This window comes from Mesocricetus auratus, unplaced genomic scaffold, assembly GCF_017639785.1.
Source record: "Mesocricetus auratus isolate SY011 unplaced genomic scaffold, BCM_Maur_2.0 Super-Scaffold_4256, whole genome shotgun sequence".
Classification (NCBI taxonomy): Eukaryota; Metazoa; Chordata; class Mammalia; order Rodentia; family Cricetidae; genus Mesocricetus; species Mesocricetus auratus.
The window spans coordinates 85,860,750-85,884,742 of NW_024429182.1; the positions used below are offsets into that span (position 1 = coordinate 85,860,750).

The following is a 23,993-nucleotide window of genomic DNA, read 5'->3' on the forward strand; positions in this document are numbered from 1 at the left end:
ATCCCAGTAAGATGGCATTGGCCTCTATTCGCACTGGGACTCAGCACATTATGTCAAGGTCTGCTCCATAAAACAGGATACCCTGAACACTTGATGGGAGAATATCTGGTCATAAGTAGCTTCTTATTAGCAAGCCCCAATACCCAAGCAGGACATAATTACCTTCTCCAGAGGGCAGCATGCTGTCCATGCTGTGAGGGGACGCTGTGAGCTGTGGGAAGGTTGGGTCCCCGCCTTCCAGGACATTGGCTCTGTGAACATCCCAGCAATAAGGAAACATGAGTCAGGCTTGCTCAGAACCGTGCACCTTTCACCTTGGCCAAGGAGTCCACCGTCCACTCGGGACCTGGACAGGCCAGAAAATGAAGCGTCTGTCTGAGTGACTGAATAGGTCTACTCACTGTTCTATAACACGGTGGACAGCATCCCGGCCTTTGGCCTCACTGCCCACCTGGGCCTCCCGAATTTCTATGCAACATGGTTTAGTAGAAGTGGCTGCAGTAGCCCCTCCCACTGCTACAGCACTTTTTCTCCTACCTGCTGAGAGCACAGCCAGCTCCGGGCCCCTGCCTGCCTCTAATCACAGGTGGGTGAAGGAGGTACGGAGAAGAATCTTGTGAAAAAAGGCTCTTCCCTCTCCATGCTCACCTAACAGGCATTAGAAGCCTCTGAGAGTATTCCAACTGCCAAGGCTTGGACCAGTAGCCTGCTAGCCATGGAGAACCATCCATCCTCACTCAGGGCCAGAAAAAGCTGGTAAGCCTTTCACTGATGGTTGGCACCCTCCTCCACCAGTATAAGTGGATGCTTGTGTAGAGACTCAGGGCCAGGGCTAGGGTTTCAAGGGTTGGATATTTCCTGGAGCAAGTCTCACTATTGGGGCTCATGCCCTTGGTTAACAACCCTTCCTTGCTTCCTCCTATCACAAGACACTAGTAAGAGGACATTAAAATGTGGATGCTGGCTAATGACTGTACCCTTTGTCCCAGGTAAGAATCCCAAGGCATCTCCCTTTTAAGCAAGGGCATATCTCACAGGAGATACTCACAAAACAACAGTGTTAGTTGATACAATGTATTCTACTTCCTTGGTCCACGGGTTCATGAAACTGAACCATCGACTTCGTAGTGTGATAAAGGAACCGTCTTTGATCTTAAACTTATAGCAATTAGTTGTGATCTTTTCTCTTGTCTGTAAAACTGAAAATTCAGAGAAGCCTTGATTACTGTCATTGCCTCAAACCAGTGAATATATTAAACATGTCACCTGACCCCAGATCCCAAAGGTGCTCAACCCCCATGCCATCACCCTTTAGAAAGCCACGTGCGTACGTGGTCAATGCTCAGACAGCTTCCAAGGGTCTAACTCATGGCCTTTCAGTGTATTTACCAACCTGCCACTCCTTTCCAGAGTCTAGGAAAATAAAGGCTTTCAGGAATGCTGGAGTCATGTCTGAGTGAACCCCAGCCATGCTCCTTCCCTGTCACAAGGCCTAAGCGCAGTAGTCCCTGACCAGTTTCGGAAACCTGAGTCAATAGAGGCCACTGACCTGTTCAAATCTCACGAGCACCTTTCATGCCCAATCATTAGAGACAAAGGAGGGAGAATATGGCTCACGTCCTCTGGAGGAGTGACCAACGCTACTTGAACACTCTAGCCAAGAGCAGGAAAGAACCACACAAAGGCCTAGCAGGCAGGCACAGGGGAGAGGGTCACAGATGGAGCAACTGGCAAGTGGAATCAAGGAACTGAGTCAGGAACAGGAGATGGGAGGTGGGGAGTTTGGATCTGGTGCCAGTTGAAAGTGGTTGTGCTTGAGTCTGAATATTGGAACATTAAACAGGGATATGACATTATCAGGCTTGTTTGACTGACTAACAATGATTTAACTATTTAACAGTGAATGACATTACTGCAGATGAGGGACTCAGGGTGAGGGGTGGAGTCATGGCAGGGGGGATGGCGAAACAGGGACACTTCATAAAAGACTGTCTGAAGCAACCGAACAAGTTCTGGTAGAAACAGTGAAGGGAGGGGCTGCATATGTGGTCACACCATCTGTGATGGTCAGCTTTGTCACCTCAACACAACCTAGACTCACTTGGAAAGAGACTTTCAATGAGGGGTACACTGAGCTGGCCTGTGGGCACATTTGTAAGGGACTATGTTAATAAAGTTAACTTGTATGGGCGGCACCATTTCCTAGGTGGGGCCTCAACTATGTAAGAGTAGAGAGACTGAGATGAGCTCAGCAAGCATCAAGTGAGCACGCACATGTTTGCTTTCTCTCTACTCGAGGCTGTGGGGGTCATGTGACCAGCTGTCTTAAGCTCCTGCTGCTGTGACTTCCCTATAGCAATGGACTGTAACCTGGAACTGTGGGCTGAAATAAACTTTCTCCCCCTAAGTTGCTTTTTATCAGGGTATTTTGTCACAGGGATAGAAATAAGACTGAACACTACGAGTCAAGGAAAATACAGGAGGCAGTGCAGCCTGGTATGGAAAGAAAATCCGATTAGTACGGGACATATGAAATCTGTATAGGCTCAGAGTGAATCCTAACCAAGAGATGTCTCTACAGTCATGGCCTCTATAGAGAAACCAGGCATGTGGTGAGTAGAGGCGAGCATCTATAGGGGACAAACAGTTCCTGGAGCAGTCTTCTCTCCTCTCATATGTTTTGGCCTGGAGAGTCTTGGGCTAGCTGGCTCCCACATAGTAGGGCAATTTTCTCTGGAAGGAGTGTAGAAGCAAGGCATACTTTAGAACATCAAACTCCTCATTTGGCCAAGCTTACCTTGCCTGTGACATTCTGCAAGATGTCCTATGTCATCTTGATGAAAATATTCATAACATGATGTTCCTAGAAGTTCCTGTGGTAGATATGCCAAAATAGCTGTTGCCCTAAGAGAGAACAAGAGCTTTTTAAATAAGAAAAGGCCATTCCTAAGATGAACAATGATTTATGGATGAGCAGCCCACTTCTCCCACCACAGCCTCCAGGGAGAGCAAGGTCAAAGCTGGAGGCAAAAAAGCTAGCTGCTTTTCAGTGGATTAACTATGTGGATTTCCAACCCCCCCAGCCCTCCAACTCGAATCAGGGTTAGAAAAACAGATCAAAACAAAGCAAAGATGACTTTAGGGGCCTTTATCAGAAATCAAATTTCAGGGGGTCTTTAAATGACAAGATTATCATACTAATAATGTAAAAATAAGATACAAATCTAAATTCCAGGGCAGGGCTGCTCCTTTTTCACTGACTGCTTGTACAAGGACAGTTAAAGCCTAGAGGTTCCTACAGCTGGGACTCCAAAAGCCTTAAAAAAGTGTATACCTACTTTTCTGGTATCTAGTGGCTGTCTGTAGTAGTTAGTTAGTTATTAGCCTGTGAATATTCCCAGAAGAAGCAGCAGTAGCAGTGAATCTAGATCTAGCTATGAGTCCAGCAGAGGCTGATCCATAGGCTAGACCTCAAGTCCTCATCCATAAGATGAAGAGGCTGGATGAGAACAATGCTGTACATCAAAACTTTCTACAGCAGTGCAATAATCTATGTGCTGTTAGCCACTGTGTAGGTAGTTCCCCGAGAAACTCAAGTTTTGTTTCTAACTAATTACATTCAAATTTAAATACACAGACAAGTCCACCAAGGCCAACTCTACTGGAAAGCTCAGGTCTAAATAGCTCTATGTCTTATATTCCAATCAAGGTCATGACCCTGGAGCATTTCGTAGCTGTAGGTCATATTTCTGTTTCCAATCAAAACTGAATTTCAAACCACCCACTTAACTGTCACTATATATCAAAGAATACCAAGAAAAATCTGTGCATTTACCATGATATCCTAGTGAGTCTGTTTCTTAACAGAGACCATTCTCACTTCCCTCGCTCGATGTAGAAACATTCAGTGAGAGATGGGGTGTTCATTAGAGGGCAGGTGAGGCCTAGAGTCATTCACCTCAATCTTTAGAAAAGATTATTATTATTTAAGAATGATCTAGAACTTCTCACCCTTCTGCTTCTACCACCCAAGTGCTGGGATTCGAGACATGCACTACCATACCAGCTGCACATGGCACTGGGAACAGAACCCAAGGCTTCATGCATGGTTAGCAGATGCTCTACCAACTGAGCTACATGCCCAATAAGAGTAGATTTATTATGTACACAGTCTTCTGTTTGCATGTGTGAAGAGGGCGCCAGATCTCATTACAGATGATTGAGAGCCACCATGTGGTTGCTGGGAGTTGAACTCAGGACCTCTGGAAGAGCAGCCAGTGTTCTCCACCGCTGAGCCATCTCTCTGGCCTCCCTACTCCCTCCCCTAGGATAATATTCTTTACTCTTGGAGAAGTTGGCTGATGACCCAGTCTTTTCAGCTTCTCAGCTTCGGGTTGAAATACTCATCTGCAGTGGTTCTCAGCCTTCCTGATACTACAATCCCTTAATGCATTTCTTCATGGTGTGATGACCCCCAACCATAAAATTAGTTTCATTGCCACTTCATTAACTGTAATTTTGCTACTGTTATGAATCACAATGTAAATATCCAATATGCAAAATATCTGACCGGTAACACTGTGAAAGGATCATTCAACCCCAGGGGTCTCCACTCACAGGTTGAGAACCACTGCTCTGCTGCATTGCTGAAGAGTGAGATGCAGGCTCTTACCTCTGGTCTACAAAAACGAATTTCCCATCTATGGCGTGCCGAGAAACATACTCCATAGATTTCACCCTTATTTCCCCGTTCACTGGTTGTGGAACCACATGTGAATGCAGTCGCCCAATTGCCACGAGGCAGCTGAGATTACAGCCCTCATTGTCTGGCTCATTGTCTTCGTCCAGCCCCATCTTTGTGGGTGGCCAGCTTTTCAGATAGCCTGTGCTGTGGATGGTGCAGAAGCTTTTTCGATCTGCTGGAAAGCAAAAGTCCATGGTGTGTGTCAGTGCTGGGTTGGCAGTGGGACACAGTCTCAAGAGATGGACAAAAGAAAAGGCTACACTCTGCAGAGGAGGCACCTGGTGGACGGAGCGGACAGAAGTGGTCCAGCCATGTGTGCTGAGCACAGCCCATATACCAAAGGCATCCCAAAAAGCACAGCAAGGAGGAAGAGACCACCCCAGGGAGAAGTCTCCCCAAAAAACCAATGCTGGGGGCCAGGCGAGAACGTAAGCACTGGCCGGGGCACTGGGGTGTGTGTCCTCACAGCGTGACGGTTAACAAAGGCGCAGATGCAGACTGCAGACTGGATAAGAACACTTGTCTTGTGGGATTTCCTTATCCTAAAATTCTTACATCAAGATGCGAGGCAGAGACAGAAGCTCATGGGCCAGTATGCACTGCTGTGGCCAGAAACAAGCGAGACCCTGCCTCAAAATAAGGTGGAACTAGAGAACCAGCTCCTGAAAACTGCACTCTGACCACCCCCCCCCCCGACACACACAGCATGGAACATTCTCCCTCTCTCTCCCCCCTCCCATGCACACACATGCACATGTGAAACATAAATAAGAAAAAAAAAAACCACGAAAGATGTGGGAAAAGCAGGGTGTGGCCTTTGAGGCCTATAAGGGCACAAGGACCCTGAGTTATCTGTTGACAGGTGTGTGTAGCAGATAGAAATGGAGGGTCTCCAGCAGGATCTAAATGTAGAAACAGAAAGATAAGTGCTTTGGATAGACTAGCAGGAGTTACGAGGAGGAAAGAGAGTAGAAACCAGAAGCAGGAGGGCTGAGGTGCACAGGCCAGACTCAGAAAATGGCCAGAGATGAGAACTGAACAGCAGGGCACGTGGTAGGGAGCAGACAACACCTCTGACAACAGTCGGTACCTGGTATGAATGTCAGGCAACAAGAAGATATGGGTGGCTCCTCTATTTCAGAGGTGTGTGGCTGCTGCTGCCATTCACCAATTTGGGGAAGAGAACACAGATCAGACAGAAAAGAGAGAGACACTTTTAACTGAGACACACCTACACTGTGGGCTTCAACACTGAAAAACCCATCATGCAGCCGAAAGACATCAGAGCCTCCTAATAGCCAGGGAGGCCACCTTTATACAGTCATGTAAAAATCTGAGAAATCACTAGAAAGAAAGTCTGTGCAGTGCCAGAAGAAGACACAGGCAGTCTGTGTCTTCAGGGACAGGGCAAAAAAAAAAAAAAAAAAAAAAAAAAAGGAAAGAAATTCCAACCAGAGGTAGAGGAGTTAGAGGAGTGCAGACGTTGGACCTTAAAAGGGGCTGGTGTCATCCAAGGGAAAGCCAGCATGGTTCCGATGTACTGAGGAGTGACGGGGTCCTCATTTTCATCATATGTTAACTATCATGATTCTTCAAGAGCAGCAGGAAGCAATGCAGAGTTTTAAATGGCATGTAGGGAATAAAAAGATTCGATGCTAACGGACCACCCACAGCTGTGTGGAGAGGCAGAAAGCACATAGTGTCTACCTGAGACCTGAGAGAGTCAAGGGTAGCTGGCTCTTAGAAGCTGCTTTGTTGAGAAACATGAGCCCCTCACAGCGGTACTAAGACAGGATGACAGCCTGGCTTCTCCACCTTCATTTTGTAAGTTCTCCTTTACTTTGGCTGCAGGCACAAAGGTGAGCCATTGCCCCAAACCTGCCATCTCCCTGGATTTTGGAAGAACAAACCCAGGAGGAACAGTCCACTCCAAATGAAGATAGTTACCCTGGAACAGAAGTGACTGTCTCCCTCCCAAGCCTGCCTTGTCGCTTCCCATCATAAGGACAGATCTGGCCCACTGTTTAGGAACAGAGCTGAGACAGTGTTCAGCGAGACCACGCCCAGAACACAACTGTCATCCAGCTTGCCTCTTGCTCAAGTTCTTTCTCTATTTCATCCTAAAGCACACATCAGTTCCCCAACAGACAGACTCGGGGCCACTGGACCCCTTTATCTGTTCCTCTCCCTGGTATGGCCTCACTGAAGACATCTCTCTCTGCTTTTCACTATAACCTGTCTACTGGGGACAAGTGGCCTAGCCTAGCTTGTTGCAGCTGCTGGAGCCTAGGCTCTTTTCCTAAAATCTCTGGTTCCACAACTGGAGAAACAACTTGGTGCTCTTGAAGAAGAGCAAGGTTTGGTTGTTAGCAACCCATGGCGGCTTACAACCATCTGTAACTCCAGTTCTAGAGGATCCAATGCCCTCCTCCGGCCTCTGTGGGCATCAGGTGGCATGTGGTACACTGATATTACATACTAACAAAACACTCAGAAACATAAAATGAAAATAAATAAAATCTTTAAAAAAAATCTCTGGTTATGCCTGTGCATAACTAAATACCCTAACCAAAATCAATAATATTAGCAGGTAGAGCAGCTGGGGCACCAGTGGGGCTACTCTGCAGATGTTCTGGAGGCTTACTAGGAAGGTAGATTTAACCTGTGTACATGGAGTTGAAGACAGAAGCATGAGCTAGAAATGTAAACTTGAAAGTTTTGACCTCTGAATGACATTATCTATAAATACACATCAATGTGGACAGAGGAAAGAAGCCCATGGACAGAGAGCAGGGCAGCCACAGGGGCCAGGGAGAAAACTCAGCAAGAAGCAAGAACCTTGATCAGCATCCCATGCATTTACCACATGAGGTCACTGAGGTAACCGGCCAGGATTCTAGAAGGGTGGCTACTCAAGAGACAGAACTGTGGCTGAGTGTGTTTTTTCCAAGCCACATCAGGATTCAACAGAAGATAACACAGAAAGTCTAATCACACATCCGGGCCATGGCAACACATCAGGGCTTCATGGCTCCCCATCCCCATCCCAGCTGCCCACGGCTACAAGGGGAGGGGAGGCCTTGGCTTCAGGCTTGGGGGCTGCTCTTTTGTCTATCTGAAAAGCCCTGACCCCAGGCAAGCCTCACTTAAGGCCCTGGATGGGAAAGGGCTGTCAGCTGTACCTTTTTTCTTTGAGCAGGTAGAGGCAAAGTCCTTATCTTCCACCTTTACTGAAGGTCTGTTGCATTTCATCCTACAGAAGAAAGAGCGGCGAGCTCCAGAGCACAGTCGGGATGGCCCGGGGGTTATATCTGTTTTAACCGGAAGTCCAGCTGCAAATTAACACACAATGTGGTGAAATGAGGGCAAGGTTGTCTGTCAGGAGGGGCAGTGTGACCTCAAACACAGCCTTTTCTGCCTCATTGTTCATAACCACAATATGCGACAACATGTCTCTTGAAGTTAGAGGTCAGAAGGTTCATGGAGGAACCCATGCTCATGTGGCAATGTTCACAGACGGGCAGGAAGTGCTGTAGTGCAGGTGCTGTGGGTGGTCTGGGAGTAAAAGAAACACAACCAAGTGTTCCTACCCAACAGGAGCTGAGGGTGAGAGGAAAACAGGTATACCAAGAAGGACTGCTGACAGGCACACTTACTCATCAGTGCCAAGTAAGTGCAGACACCTGGTTCCCAGCCAAAGGATGGGTTCCTACCCAAAGGACCCACAGGATTCAGATACTGAATGCGGGAGTGGCGAGCACAGGATTGCCTTAAAATTTCAGCCTGACTGGGTCATAATCCCCTGGGAGCCCGATTCGTGGATCCCACTCTAGATGTGTGCTCTGGGTGACAGCCACGGGCATCACACTAGTGGCTTTTCTGAACTGGAAAGGGCTGTGTGAGTGAAGTGCACACAGGATTTCCGAGACAGCACCAAAAAGTGGTAAAGAATTTAAAATCTTCTGTAACAACTACATCAAGATAATATTTTAGATTCATTGTGTTAGGTTAAGATATTGTAGTTAGCTTTGCATTGATTCTTACTTTTGACTCATGTGGCTACCCCAAATGCAAAACTAGACTTGTGGTTTTAACTGTGACACTGGGGATGGAACCCTGGGCCTTATGCATGCAGGCAGGTCCTCTACCGAGCTACCATTTTGTTCTGTGGGGCTGGGCTGTGGATTTACTCTCTGCGGGTCAGCGAGTCAGAATTGTTAATCTTTTCAACAACCCAACGAAATTGACGAGTTTGGCAGGTGAGGAAACAGGCACAGAGAGGTGAATAACTTCCTCACCGCCACACAGCTAGTGATTGGTGGAGGCAGGATGTGTGCCTAGCCCTCCCTGGGAGCAAGTCTACTCATCAGTGTGGAAGCTGGGACTACAGACAACACTGGGGGGGGGGCACCGCAGTCATGCCAAGTGGTGACCACTGCCCAGGGCTCCTCTCCATGTTGCCCTCCACAACACTGACTCTGTCAACTTCTCTAGAATGGCAAGCCAAGCCTGTCCCGCTGGCTCAGCTCCCTTCACTGTGGGTAGGAACCTGTCCTTTGGCTGGGAACCAGGTGTCTGCGCTTACAAAGATAACAAACTGGCCATGGGACTCTACCCTGGCACCTATCCACATATCATTTCCTCTGCTCATCTCCCTTCTCCTCCTGGCACACATTAACTCATCTTCTCAAACCCAGTGATGCCTGTCCCCATACCCAAGTGACATCTACCCATCCCATGCTCTAAGCCTGCCATTATTACTGTGGCACTGCAACTACTGTGCAGGGTGCTACTCGTGTCCCTGACCATGAGGGAAGAGCCTCAACGACAAAATGCCATTCATCTTTTTCTCCTTAGGTCAGGGAAAGGCGCTGCTGAGGCCAGGCTACAGAGGGCAGCAGGTCCCAGGGCCAGTGTCTGCTTTTATGAAGAAATGTCACGTTCTGGAAAGGCGCTTTGAGGGGAGTTCTCTAACCCAATCTCCATCAGCCATCAACATGGGGCTCTGGGAAACAAGGCAGCCATTAGGCCAGACTGGCCTGGGCACAGATGAATCCAACACCAGTACCACACTTGCCATGCGCTGAAACAATTCACATTCTCCGTATAGCGAGTCAGAATTGTTAATCTTTTCAACAACCCAACGAAATTGACGAGTTTGGCAGGTGAGGAAACAGGCACAGAGAGGTGAATAACTTCCTCACCGCCACACAGCTAGTGATTGGTGGAGGCAGGATGTGTGCCTAGCCCTCCCTGGGTCGTGACCTGGGAACGAAGGCTGGGCCAGAGAAATGTTGATCCTAGGCTGCAGGAAGTGTGATGCCAAGAAACATTGGCTTCTGTTTGTTTTGGAGACATGGTTTCTCTGTGTGACAGCTCTGGCTGTACTGGAACTTGCTCTGTAGACCCAGGCTAGCCTCAAACTCACAGAGATCCACCTGCCTCTACTTCCTGAGGCTAAGATTAAAGGCGTGTGCCACCACCTGGCTGAAACAGTAGCATTTTAAATGTTTTTAGGTTTACCTTCTAAGGCTGCATGAGTGCAATGAGGGGGTGGAGGAGAGGGACAGGTAGGGGGAGAGAGGGTGGGAGAAGGGTGGGCGGGGGAGGGAGGGAGAGAGAGAAGAGAGGGAGAGAGAGATTTGTTCTGGGAAAACAAGACAGTATGACCTCTCAGGAGCATGTTACTAGGAAGTTCTAGATTCTGAAAGAAATGACCAGAATCAAGTCAAAGCTCCTCCTTCCCCTTAGTCTGGACATTGAAACTTCTCCTCTTTATATAGACTACAAAGTAAACAAACCAAGCGACTGTAAATGAGTCCAGTTAGCCACAGCAATCAAGTATCATGGAGAAAAAAGGCAGAGAGGTAAGACTAGAGAGTGGGATCCAGGAACCTGTCTGTGTACCTGGGCAGTGTGGGACAGTGTGGGGCAGTGTGGGGTGTTGAGGAAGCACACAGCCTCCCCTGCACTCACTCTTTGCGTCAATGAGTCGCTCCCGGGGTGCAGTGTCTGAGGAAGATAGTTGTTCCTTGACTTTGGCAATATCTTTAGGATGCAGGTAGTCAAACAAACTCTGGCCAATAAGGTCATTCTGTGGGGATGAAATGTGAATGGACCAGTCAGCACCAGTGAGATGTGGAGGAAGACACAACAGCACTCAGTCTGCATAGCCCTGGCCTCCACTGCGCTCTTAAGACGAACATCTCAAGCATCCAAGTGAGCCTGCACACATGTCCAGCCCTTTGCCCGGACAGACACCCCTGAGTTCCCCAGTAGACCTTAAAAGGAAAAACCACAGAGAGTGGGCTATCTCCAGCTCTGACATTCAGCCCCTTGGTTCTTTATTGGGGGTTATTGTTTTTTTGACATAGAATTTCCCTGTGTAGCCCTGCCTTTCCTGGGACTCTATTTGATATAGACTGTCCTCAAATTCGTGACCTTCCTATCTCAGCTACCTGAATGCTAGGGTAAGTGCAGTGCCCAACTAGCCTAGGCCTATCTTCATGCGCTTTCGTCACCTGTATCCACTTATAGAGATAACAAACCTCCCTTAATAAGTGCCCTGAGGAAAAAACACAAAAAAGTAAAGCATCTTGGGAAAGCTAAATTTAGATGAGTTCTCATTTATAGATATGCCAATTTGATTAAAACCTTCTGCATACCATGCTTCTGTGCAACTACCAAGATGTAAATGAGTAAATGGATTAACAAATATTCTGAGAACACAATAGGTGAAATGGTTATTCTAGAAGCTTTCATGTGCTCCTCTTATTTAATCCTACAGACAATCCAAAAACTTGTGTATGACAGTTATGTTAACAGAGTCTAGAATCCCCTGAAAGATGGGCATCTGGGTATGCTTGCTGGGGGTAACTGGTGGGGGCGACCCACCCACTGCGCCAGGCCCATTCCCTGACTGAGACCCTGGACTGCATAAACGGAGCATGGGAGGTGGGGCTTGCCTGCACCCATTGCTCGCTCTTTCTTGACTGTGGCTGTGATGTGACCAGCTGCCTCAAGCTCCTGATGGACTGTCACCTCAAACTCTGGGCTGCAATAAACCCTTTCACCCTTGCGTTGCCTTTTGTCGGGGTGTTTATCACAACAACAAGACAAGAAACTAAGGCCAACTGGTCATTATTATTAATGTGTAGAGGATGCCAAGGCTCACAGAACATCCTAGCACTGTGGTGTAAGTTTCCAAGGTTCTTATTCTTGGGTATTAAATTCTCCCTTGTCAGACAGCCTCACTCCCCACTCCTAGTCCACAGACATGGAATCTTCATTTTGTACCAATAAGAAAACAAGCTGTTGGTTGGGTCAAAGTCAGATATTCCAGTTGGGGAAACAGAGAACCTTTTAAAATACTTCCTAAGTCTAAATTCGCTTCTCCTTTAAGAAGTTATGAATTTCTGGAAGAAGGATATCACCTGTGATCCATATAGTTTAATTCTTTTGAAAAACTGGGGTTCTATTTCTCACTACCATAAAGCTGGCAACTGCTAGCATAGGTTCGAACATTACCTGGCTGTAATTGAGGATCTTGAAGACAGACTCAGAGACGAAGAGGATCTTCCCTCTGTCACATCCTACGACAAACAAAAATCCATCTGCTGCCTAATCAGGAGAAATGGATAATCAATTTATCACAGGTCAGGACACACAATCTGAAAGCAAATCAGGGATTCGTTTTCTAAGTCTCCAATGCCTGGGGTCATGCACTGACACCTTCATTGGCGTTAGAAGAGGATGCTTACGATACAGGTCTTTCACTTGTTTGGTTAGCGTTACCCCAAGGTATTTTATGTTGTTTGTGGCAATTGTAAAGGGTGATGTTTCTCTGATTTCTCTTTCAGCCCTTTTATCATCTGTATATAGTAGGGCTACTGATTTTCTTGAGTTGATCTTGTAGCCTGCCACTTTGCTGAAGGTGTTAATCAGCTGTAAGAGTTCCCTGGTAGAGTTCTTTGGGTCATTGATGTAAACTATCATGTCATCTGCAAACAGTGAAAGTTTGAACTCTTCCTTCCCAATTTGTATCCCCTTGATCCCCCTTTGTTGTCATATGGCAATAACTACAACTTCAAGTACCATGTTGAAAAGGTATGGAGAGAGTGGACAGCCTTGTTTTGTTCCTGATTTTAGAGGAACTGCGTTGAGTTTCTGTCCATTTAGTTTGATGTTGGCTGTTGGTTTACTGTATATAGCTTTTATTATGTTTAAGTATGTCCCTGTTATCCCAGATCTCTCCAAGACCTTTATCATGAAGGGGTGACCATCTCACTCCTGTCAGAATGGCTAAAATCAAAAACACCAATGACAATTTATGCTGGAGAGGATGTGGTGAAAGGGGGACACTCCTCCATTGCTGGTGGGAGTGCCAACTGGTTCAGCCACTTTGGAAAGCAGTATGGAGATTCCTCAGAAAAATGGGAATAAACCTACCACAAGACCCAGCAACTCCACTCTTAGGCATATATCCAAAAGATGCCCATTCATACAACAAAGATGTCTGTTCCACTATGTTCATAACAGCTTTATTTGTAATAGCCAGAACTTGGAAGCAACCTAGATGTCCCTCACCCGAAGAGTGGATAGAGAAAATGTGGTACATCTACACAATGGAGTACTATTCAGCAGAAAAAAATAATGGAATCATGAGATTCGCAGGCAAATGGATGACACTAGAAGAAACCATCCTGAGTGAGGTAACCCAGTCACAAAAAGAGAAACATGGCATGTACTCTCTCATATATGGATTTTAGACATAGATCTGGGGAGTGCCAGCCTACAATCCTATGGCCAGAGAGTCTGGGAAACAGAAACTTCATTTAGTGGCTGATCGAAGAACAGGCAGACTCCCTTGGTTAAGTACTGAGCTGAACTCAAGAAAGCCAGTAACAGAGAGGGAGGACTGATGATCAAAGGGATTAAGACTGGGCTGGTTTAACCCCAGAAACAGCTGACCAGACAAAGGTTAACTCTTGAATCCCAGGCATCAGCCTGGGAATCCAGCATGGGACTGATCAAGACCTCCTGAATCTGGGTGTCAGTGAGGAGGCCTAGGGAATCTATTGAGCCTTGGGCAGCAGATCAGTACCCATCCCAAGTATACACACGGACTTTGGACTCCCATAGAACAATGTGAGGTGCACTCTCACCCTGAACTCTTGGGGAAGGGTCTAGGCCCTGCCCTATATGAAATGACAGACTATGGACACCCCCATGGAGGGCCTCACCCTCCCTGGGGGAATGAGGGGTTAAAGGAGGGGGGGTTGGGGGGAGGGCACGGGAGGAGGGGAGGGAATGGGAGAGGGACCTGGAACTGACTTGTGAAGCAACCTCGTTTCTTATCTAAATTTAAACTGGAAAATAAGATAAAAAAAAAAAGAAGAGGATGCTTAGTGACAATACTGTATGAAAGCAGTAAGATTCCCTCCCAGGCAGCTATGGGTCCCGCGTCATCTAATGATCAGAGGGAAAAGGCCAATTAAAGTCTGTTTCAGAACTAATTCAGCTTAAACATAATCTTCTGGTTGTCTGACAGGCCAGAATATTATGCTTCACTACTCTAATTACATACAGTCCCTCTGCCTCAGTTAACTTCAGCTCTCAATGTGGCACAGTCTAGAGCTACCCAGGAAGAGAGTCTTTTTTTTTAAATATATCTATTTCCTTTTCTTTTTTTAAAAAAAATATTTATTATGTATACAGTGTTCTGCCTGCATGTATCCCTGCAGGCCAGAAGACGTCACCAGATCTCATTATGGATGGTTGTGAACTACCATGTGGTTGCTGGGAATTGAACTCAAGATCTCTGGAACAGCAGTCAGTGCTCTTAACCTCTGAGCCATCTCTCAGGCCCCAGGAAGAGAGTCTTAAGGAGGAATTATGTAGATCAGATTGAACTGTGGGCATTTCTGTCCATTGTGAGCAGCACCATTCCCTAGGTAGGGGTCCTCAACAGTATAAGAGAGGAGAAAAGCTGAGAGCAAGCAGGCAGGCAGGGACTTGTGCCTTTATTCCCTTTGTTTCTGACTACAACTTGCAAGGATCCATGCATTACTCTCTCACTGCTCCTGCCTGCGGATGCGGGGGTTTTAAGTGCCTGCCTTCACTTCCCTGTAATAATGGACCAGGGGAGTTGGAAGTGTGAGCCAAATAAGCCCTTCCTTACGTACTTGCTTTTTGCCAGGGTATTTTATCAGCTACACCCTCATTCACAGGGAGTGCTCCAGACTTCCACGCTTCAACATCTACAGTGGGGTTGGTTGGTTTTTTGCTGATGGCCTGGCAGGAAGATGGGTCACTTGTGTTCCTTTAAACAACCCCCCTCTCCACATTGTGGAATGTGCCATTACACTGTGTGACGATGTGTCACTGTAACTGGTTTAACATAAAGAGCTGAATGGCCAATAGCTAGGCAGGAAGAGGTATGGGCGGGACTTCAGAGCAGAGAGATAACTCTGTGAAGGAGGAGTCGCCAGCCAGATGCAGAGAAAACAGATATGCAGGAGGAGAGGTAAAAGCCATGAGTCAAATGGCCACACACAGATGAATAGAAATGTGTTAATTTAAATTATAAGAGCAAGTTAGAAACAAGTCTAAGCTATTGGCCAACTTTCATAATTAATAAGTTTTTGTGTCATTATTGGTGAGCTGACAACCCAAAGAAATGCCTGTCTATCCCCCCCCTTCCTGTGCATGCATCCAAACACACAAACACAGTTCAAATATATGTAGGATCAGGAACTACTGCCCTCAACCATTTACTTCTCCATCCAAAGCTAAGTTATCTGTGTTGTAAGAAAAACAAAGTGATAGTGATGATGAGATGCTTGCCTAGCAGGCATGAGGCCCTGGGTTGGAGGTTCGAGTCCTACTTACACACACACACACACAAAACTTCATCATGAAATTCTTCCTAGCCCTTCTTCATTTTCAGTACAGTGAAGTCTAAAGTGCCAACAAAGACCAGGATGGAAACAAGCCACCTGCTGGGGAGCAACAAGGAGGGGTTAGGTTGTTTAGCTCCATGTGTCTGAATTGTCCTGACAACTCCCCATGGATGACCACTCAGCCCTGCTGGAGTCTGATGGTGGGTGGGGTTGTTTCCCATGGATGACCACTCAGCCCTGCTGGAGTCTGATGGTGGGTGGGGGTGCTCCCCATGGATGACCACTCAGCCCTGCTGGAGTCTGATGGTGGGTGGGGGTGCTCCCCATGGATGACCACTCAGCCCTGCTGGAGTCTGATGGTGGATGGGGGTGTTTCCCATGGATGACCACTCAGCCTTGCTGGAGTCTGGTGGGGGGGTGCTCCCCTCATGCACTTGCTCTTAGGACTCTGGTCTCCTGGGTCCTGAGAGATTCTGCAGGCTGGGCATGGTGGCTCAGGTCTGGAATCTCAGGACCCAGGAGACCAAGGCAAGAGGAATGCTAGAATTTGAAGTCAGCCTGGGCTACATAGCAAGTTCTAGGCCAGCCTGATCTAGAATAAGATCCTTGGTAAAGGCACACAGGAAAGACCACTTGTACTGGCCACAAGAGGAGCAAGAACCTGCTGTTAATTACTGCAACATTCGTAAGTTTTTGACAAAGTCCAAAAAAAGGTCTGATCTTTTCACAAAGAAGGCCTTTCATAGTATAGAACATAGTTTAATTCAAAGAACTAGGGCACAAATTCAAGTCCCAAAAAGTAAAAGACCAATACAGGCAATTTTCCTAGGGCATAAAAGGCTAGCACAGGCAACTGTCCTAGGATGTAAAAGTAAGAACAAGAAGGACAGGATCACTCAATATGAGAACCTGTCAAGCCACCAGCCATGGGAAGCTCAGGTCCCTAAGCTGGGCCAGGGTGAAGGATGACAGTGAGGGGGAAGTAATTTTCCTGGCACCATCTGCTGGAAGCCTCATTATGTCAAAAAACTGGATATTAATAACTTCCTCATTTGCCTTACAGACAGTCATAGCTCACAGGAGAAGTGTTCTCAGGGTTTTTGCTAAGGGGTGGGGATGTGGCATGAAAGGTGCCTGGGAAGAAAGTGACTAACAGTCTGGTGGAAACACTGGGCAGAGTCAGGCTTGACCGCAGACAGGAGCCAAGGGTTTCGAAGGAGGACAGGTAGGTGGCAGACTCAGCACGGATTCAGGCAGCATTGTGAACTCCAAACGCTGCTGTGCTCTGTAAGGCAAGGTGCTGGGCCTGGGGGAGAGCCGAGAGCAGAGCTTCATGAGGACACGCTCGGTGCCAAGAGCCATGAGGACAGCCAGGGTTGGCTCCTTCTCAGAGAAGATGGTTTGCTCATGAGCAAGTGACTGGGTAGAGTCAGTCTAGGTTCAAAATGCAGGAAAGCAGAGCATCTGGACATACAAGCTGGTCAGGTTGACTGACCCTCACATGCTCTCATGAGAGCCAGGCCTGGTGGCTCAAGTCTAGAATCTCAGCACCCAGGAGACTGAGGCAAGGAGACTGCAAGAATTTGAGGTCAGCTTGGGCCACATAGTGAGTTCTAGGCCAGTCTGGGCTAGAATAGGATCTTTAGTAAAGGCATTTAGGAAAGACTGGTTGCACTGACCACAAGAGGAATAAGGACCTGCTGCTAATTATGACAACATCATCTGAATCAGTCCAGACATTCATCAAGACATGAGTACAATGAATAAGGGGAAAGTGTGTGTGTGTGGTATGTGTGGTGTGTGTGTGTGTGTGTGTGTTAGAATCATGTATTCAGCTGTAAATAAAACTAAAACTAAAATTAACAGGACCATAGATGGGATCAGAGATCATGCTAAACCAGATTTAGAAAGACTAATATCACATGTTTTCTCTCATATGTGGAATCCAGATTTAAAATGTACACATACATATATGTATATATATGGCATGAAAGTAAAATGAGGAGAAAGGATCTAGTGAGAAACGGGGGAATAAAGATCCTATAACCCTACCCAATAAGAAATAAAACAACATAACACATAAACATCATGGAAGTGGAATCTGCCTGCTGTTGGTGCACATTCTTATCAAGTGGTCCCCCGGGAAATGGTAAGGGAGTGGACATTAGCTCACAGCCACCAACAGGCTGGAGAAGCAGGACAAGTTAACACGGAAGAGTACTGCTCAGACCTGGCGCAGCCTCTGCTACTTGGAGTAAATCAGCCAATGTGCTCACTTAGCCAGCTGTGTGAACAGAGGAGGAGCCTGGCTGCTGCAGACTTACACAGCCATCATGATAACCCCGCCCAGCCCGCCCCAAGCCAGCCACATGAGAAACAGAATCCTATCTACCCATCAGGTCTGCTCACTACGGCTGAAACCTACTTGTTGCGGCTCAGTGAGCTGACAGGCCAATACAATGCTGAGACCAAGCTGAGTAGACAGGACGGGGGAGCCACCCTGGGTTTTGCAAACGTCTGCTGAAAGACAAGGCCACGACACTGTGGGGCTGGCAGGCAAGGCCTGCCTCCTGGTGTGGGAGCAGGGGAGGTATTCCACCTCCTAATTAGGTTTCTGTTCTTTCTGTTTACACTGTGCCACGGGGCATGCTGCAGGCTCTTCCCCTTTCCATTTCTTAGTTCGGCTCACTCTGCCCAGCAGCATGGCTGCAGCCTGGAGCAGGCCTCCCTTGTGAGTTCCTATGGTGCCAGCCTGGCCATCCCTCTGCAGAGACATGCAAGACAAAGAGAGCACGAAGGCCAAGCAGGGGAAGCACAGCCTCTTTCATGCCTCCTCTTTGGCAATCTTGATGTCGGGATAGATTCAGGTATAAAGATTCAAATGGAGCTGTTGGGTCACTGGTTAGGTTAGAAGAGGTCTCACCCATTGCCAGAATCAACCCTCTTTAAATGTTCCATGAAAGAATATGATTCTTAACTCACCCCCTCTCTTTTTTAAGGTTTATTTATTTTATATGCATGAGTGTTTTGCCTGCATGCATATGTGTGCACCACACGTGTGTCTGGTGTCTGGGGCAGTGGATCCCCTGGAGTTACAGACAGTTGTAGCTACCATGTGAGTGCTGGGAATCAAACCTGGGTCCTCTGCAAGAGCAACAAATGCTCTAAACCACTAAGCCATCACTCGAGCCCAAACTCCCATTTTTAACAAAATCCTTCTCTGGCTTAAAATCACTCTACTGTAGACTTTCCCCTCTGAGAGGTAGGTGAGTGACTGGTTTCGTGGAAGGAATGTGAACTGTGTCTAGAAACCAAGATAAAGTGGGGGAAACAAGAGAGGAAGAGGGCCCAGGAGAATTCAGTGTCAAGATGTCAGACTCCTTCACGATGTACTTACTCTGAAACTTATTAAGAAACCAATGCCGTGAAAAGAGTTCCTGCAACTGCCACATACCCTGAGAATTAGATGTTTCAGTTCGTCATCGGAGAGAAATGTTGGCTTGTAGTTTGCTTCTGTGTATGGGTTCGTGGCACCTTAGGGAGAAAAAGAAAGAGTGGGCAGATTTTTCTATTTAGATAGCATCACGTTCCCCTGCCTGTAACCTGGGCTGAACCAGCCCTTTACCAAAACACGATGGATCTGGCTTGGCTAAGAATCCTAGCATACCAAAGTAGAATCTCATTGAAAAGAGCACGCCGCTGCCCACGGGAGACTCAGTAAGTGCACTTTCTTAATTACAGGGGAAACAGGCATGGAAGCTCCCACCTTCAACTCCAGCACTCAGAAGACAGAAGTAGGTAGGTCTCTGAGATTGAGGTCAGCCTGGTCTATATAGTGAGTTCCAGGCTAGTCAGAGCTACATAGTGAGACCCTGTGTCAAAAAACAAAAACAAACAAACAAAACCCCACAAAGACCACAGCTCTGAGTCTCTCTAGCAGGTTCTAAGGAAAAGAGGTCCGAGGTCCTGGGCTGTCCAAAATTCTGTCAAGTCACCACTTCACAGGTTCTAGAGAGATCATCCAAGCTGCCAGGCCCTGGGTCCACTTCCTCAGGCAAGTTAATCAGCTTGGCAACCTGGGGAGCATGTTACTCTCATTCACGCAGTTCAGCCCCAGGACTGAGGGGCGCAGACTTCTGTTTAAAAGGCTCCTGATCTGTCGTTCTCCAGAGCGATAGCTTAGCAAAGCCAAGTGCCAGGTGCAAATGACTGGAGCATGCGGAGCCGTGAGAGCACAGTGCAGGGCCAGGAGGAAGCCCATCTGTAAAACCAAGGCGCCATGGGGAGGAGGCAAACGGGATGTCTGTGCCCTTCATATCAACTCACAAGGCATGTGTCTTAATCCACATCCCTGACATTTTCCATTTAATTTGCTAACAATTAATTAACCAATTATAATCCATCTCTTCTTCACTAAAATCAAGTTTTCAATGCCATTCTTCAAGCAACATTTCTATATTTTTTAATAATGATCAAAAGTCAGAACAAAAGCAACTTCCTGTTTCTGGTGACCTTACACAGACACAAAGGTGTGCCTCTCTCACCATGTAGGTCACATGGGGCCAAGCATCCTTTCCAAGTTTGTGCTGAAGCCCGAGCCTATCTGGAAAATTCCAGGGACAACATTCACCAAACTGGGTGATGTATTTCAGATTCCTCCTGCAGCTTTGGTAAGTTGGCTCCTCTTCACTGCCTGTTTTCTCACCCTCCCCACACTTAGCAAAGAAGAAAAATACTGCCTCCTTCACAAAGAGTCAATCGAGTTCGGGAAAATTCCAAGAAGATGAAAATATCATCAATGTTCATTTCTGATAATAAGACATTCTACCTGTGACTCACTCATCGGAGCAACCCGGGTAAGTTTTTCTCTTAGAAGTCCAAGGCTCTCTCCTGCCTCCTGTGTGCTCCTACACTTCTGATTTTGATCACTGTAAGGGATTCAGGCACTTGAAAAGGGGGACTTGAGGGGTGCCCTCTCTGGTAGGCAGGAAGTCAAGTACACATACAGAGGTTTCAAGCTCATATGTTTATATGCTCTGGGAAGATACAACTGCAAATTACACCTCAGTACCCGCATTGGCTCATTAATCACTTGATTTGGTCCCTTATCTGTTGCTGAGATGTACCAGCATATCACTGAGGGTTACACACTGAAAATCGCCATTCGTGTCAGGGACAATGCAGGCAAAGGTAGTCCCATTTGTGGGTCAAGGGCATAAAGGTAATGAAGCCTGAGATCTCACCTCTCAACGTTTTCATGTGCTGGACAGCCATCCTCAGCACGGTGAGCTTATCTAACTTCCTGGACATCGCATTGCATGTTGGTACCAAAGAAGCCAATTCATCAATGAAACTGTTCATTTTGTCCCGACGCCTCTTTTCAATCTGACTGTGGGCCTCCCTGAACATGGGGAGAATGATTTCATTTGAGATGTGAGCCAGCATGGAGGCAACACTGACAAAAATAAATGAGTTGTGACTGCTTCCAAAATTCTCTGACATGGGAAATTCAGACTCCGTCGAATGTTTCAAATTAGACTTTTATACTAAAAATCACCCCCAAATGGTCTCATTGACAAGTCAGAATTAGGTAACTGATTTGTTTATTTGTTTTTGATTCTTACCTCATCTTTTAAGAAAAAAACTATTACAATTGTCCTTTCACAACAAACTGAATTGTTTATTTTTCCTCATTGTTCTTTTCTTCAGATTCTGTAAGACCAGGTTTTTGGGAAGGGGACAGGAGGAGGAAGGAAGGAAGGAGGTAGAGGTTCCACATAGCCAAGCATCCAAAGCAGTCACAGAACACCCAGGTCCCACAGCAGGTGCCTCTGCAGCCTGTGAGCAGCCCACTGTGTGCCCTGCTGAAGCCATGGCGTCTGTCTGGGGGAGGTAACTAGCACTAACATGGTCTTCAATCACCTGAGATCCACCTAGATGTGGCAGATTCTCAGTTTGTCCCCAGCCTTCCTTTGAGGGATGCCATATCATATTCTACCCCTGAACTGGCTGCCTGTTTAGGTAGGAGGACACTTCCCTATAAGATGTGCACCTGGTAGTTTCCAACTATCCTCCCATAGGGGAGCATCACCAATGGAGAAGTAGCCACTGAAACACAGAGCCCCTGTGTGGGCTGGTCTGTAAGGAAGAAGCTAGAAGTGTCAGGTGAGACAGTCGGAAGCTTGCTGGTTCTGTGGGTCATGACACAACCTCAACTAGTCCTCATCAGCGATGGTAGGGAGGCATAAAGGCCCAAGAGAAGGGCATCAGCAAGTGTGACTGGGACGAGAGCTAAGTCAGCAGATCTGAGGTGCAGGGATGCCTAAGATCTGGCCTTCAGATACTACTTGCAGCACAATAAAGGTCCCTATCAGAGGTGGGGCCCAGCCCAGGAATGGCATCTCAGCCATATGTCTTCTGGAGGGCCAATGACTGAGGAAGAAGTCAACTGTGAAGACTGGAGGGAACTCCAGCCTGGAATGACTTTCTGCTATATCCAAAGTTTCCTCCAGGTTAAATCTGCAGAGATAGCAACACGTGAAGGCCAGCTCGGTACAGGGGGAGCAAAGGACAGAAGCTTAAACAAGTTGAAACCTGCTGCCACCTCCTCATTCCCTGAGGTGACAGTACCCAAGACGACACCACCAACGGGGAATAGACATATTGAGCCTCCCCAGGTGCTCTCTAAGCAACTGAAAAGTTAGACTGTTTTATAGACAAAATCAGAGGTGGAACTTACCTTGCATTCTTGATCCTTCCTTGGTGCTCTGCATATTCTAACCTGGAGGGGAATACAAAAGATAACCTTTAGTCCCCTGGGTATGACTGGCAGAGTTACACATTTCTGTTTTCTCACTGCCTGACCCTGACACCTCTCCACAGACACACAGGGGTACTTGGTTATTAGCCTTGCTAGAGACTGGGGATAGAGAGACATCTTGCATTCACTGTGCAGAGAGAATAGCCACAAGATAACTAAAGTTCGAGTTACTAAGTTATGGTACCTTCCATGAGGGTCATCTTTGTCTGTGTCCATACTTTCTCTGCAAAAACAAGAAAAGATGATCACATGTTAATACAGATATGCAATATAACTTCTTATCATCATACAGAAGGCTCTCATTTATCCAGAAAGCTCAAATAACCATGATATAGAAGGATGTATAATAGTAACATGAGCAAGCACATTCGAGTGGACCCTATTATAAAGCCTAGATAGGCATTCCACATTACCAAACAAAAGTGTGTGTATGCAGAAACAGCTGACCTGAACAAGGGGGAGCTCTTGGACCCCAGACTGATGGCTGAGAGGCCAGCATGGGACTGATTCAGACCCCCTGAATGTGGGTGTCAGTAAGGAGGCCTAGGCAATCTATGGGGCCTTGGATAGTAGATCAGTATTTATCCCTGGCATATAAATGGACTTTGGGAGCCCATCTGAAAATGAGGGAGGCTCTCTCAGCCTGGACTCTTGGGGGAGGGCCTAGGCCCTGCCCTGGATGAAATGACAGACTCTGGAGAGCCCCCATGGAGGGTCTCACCCTCCCTGGGAAATAGAGTGGGGATTGGGTGGGAGTCTGGGGAACTGGTTGGAGGGTGGGGGAGGAGGGAAGGGAGAGGGAGCTGGGATTGACATGTGAAGCAAGCTTGTTTCTGATTTAAATAAAAAACAAAAAAGAGTACATGTATGTCCAATAAACTGGATCATAGTATGATTGTTTGAAAATTGGAACTCTACAGTGTTTATTGAGATTCTTAGTTATCCAGAGTAGTCAGACATCTGTGCCACCCATTCCTTGGTTGTTCTGGATAGATGATAAACGAAGCTCACTCCATTTCAAAGCACACCAAACACCAAAGACACCAGTGCATGTGTCTACTTGTTGGGTGGGGGATGAAGTGAGGAGGGGCTAATGAAAGCACTGACTAAGTGCAGAGCAGAGCCCCAGGCTGCATCACACAGGTACGGCCACCACAGGTTGCTCCTAGCCAAGTATGCAGCCCCAGGTTCAAGAAATCAGATGCAGAGGAGTATGGGGCCGAGGGTCACAGAGAGTCCTGGGGTCACAGTAGGGCCTGCCTCCCTTTCACAGACCCCAGAAAGCTGTGTTTCATGGCATTTAGTTCAGTAAACACAGACTGAAATCCCCAAAGGGAAGAGTTCAGCTCTCCTCGGAGCAGCTCACTCCTTTGTTCAACTTACACACTGATCAGGAAGGTACTGACTGCCTTCTCTGTCTCCCAAGGGAAGGACTGTGGCTCTTCAAACAATACAAACTATTTTCTGGAATGCTGGGTCACTTTAAGGGCATTCCAGAACAGTGGCTCCCAATGAGGTGCCCTGGGTA

General features: G+C 47.1%; 1 protein-coding gene across 8 annotated transcripts in view; it reads right to left on the minus strand.

Annotated features, from left to right (window-relative positions):
* The window catches only part of Arntl (aryl hydrocarbon receptor nuclear translocator like), a 102,220-nt gene that overhangs the window by 9,942 nt on the left and 68,285 nt on the right, over window positions 1–23,993 (minus strand). For 7 of the 8 annotated variants that reach the window (XM_013117473.3, XM_013117470.3, XM_040741740.1 and 4 more), the window contains 11 exons: window positions 22,650–22,688; window positions 22,385–22,426; window positions 20,889–21,046; window positions 19,100–19,179; window positions 12,272–12,364; window positions 10,721–10,838; window positions 7,927–8,076; window positions 4,673–4,919; window positions 2,798–2,904; window positions 1,049–1,199; window positions 163–251 (listed from right to left, as the gene is read on the minus strand). In XM_013117473.3, the coding sequence (XP_012972927.1) occupies window positions 163–251; window positions 1,049–1,199; window positions 2,798–2,904; window positions 4,673–4,919; window positions 7,927–8,076; window positions 10,721–10,838; window positions 12,272–12,364; window positions 19,100–19,179; window positions 20,889–21,046; window positions 22,385–22,426; window positions 22,650–22,688 (1,274 nt within the window). The remainder of the gene's footprint in view (window positions 1–162; window positions 252–1,048; window positions 1,200–2,797; window positions 2,905–4,672; window positions 4,920–7,926; window positions 8,077–10,720; window positions 10,839–12,271; window positions 12,365–19,099; window positions 19,180–20,888; window positions 21,047–22,384; window positions 22,427–22,649; window positions 22,689–23,993) is intronic. The other variant, XM_013117474.3, reaches the window with a different exon arrangement.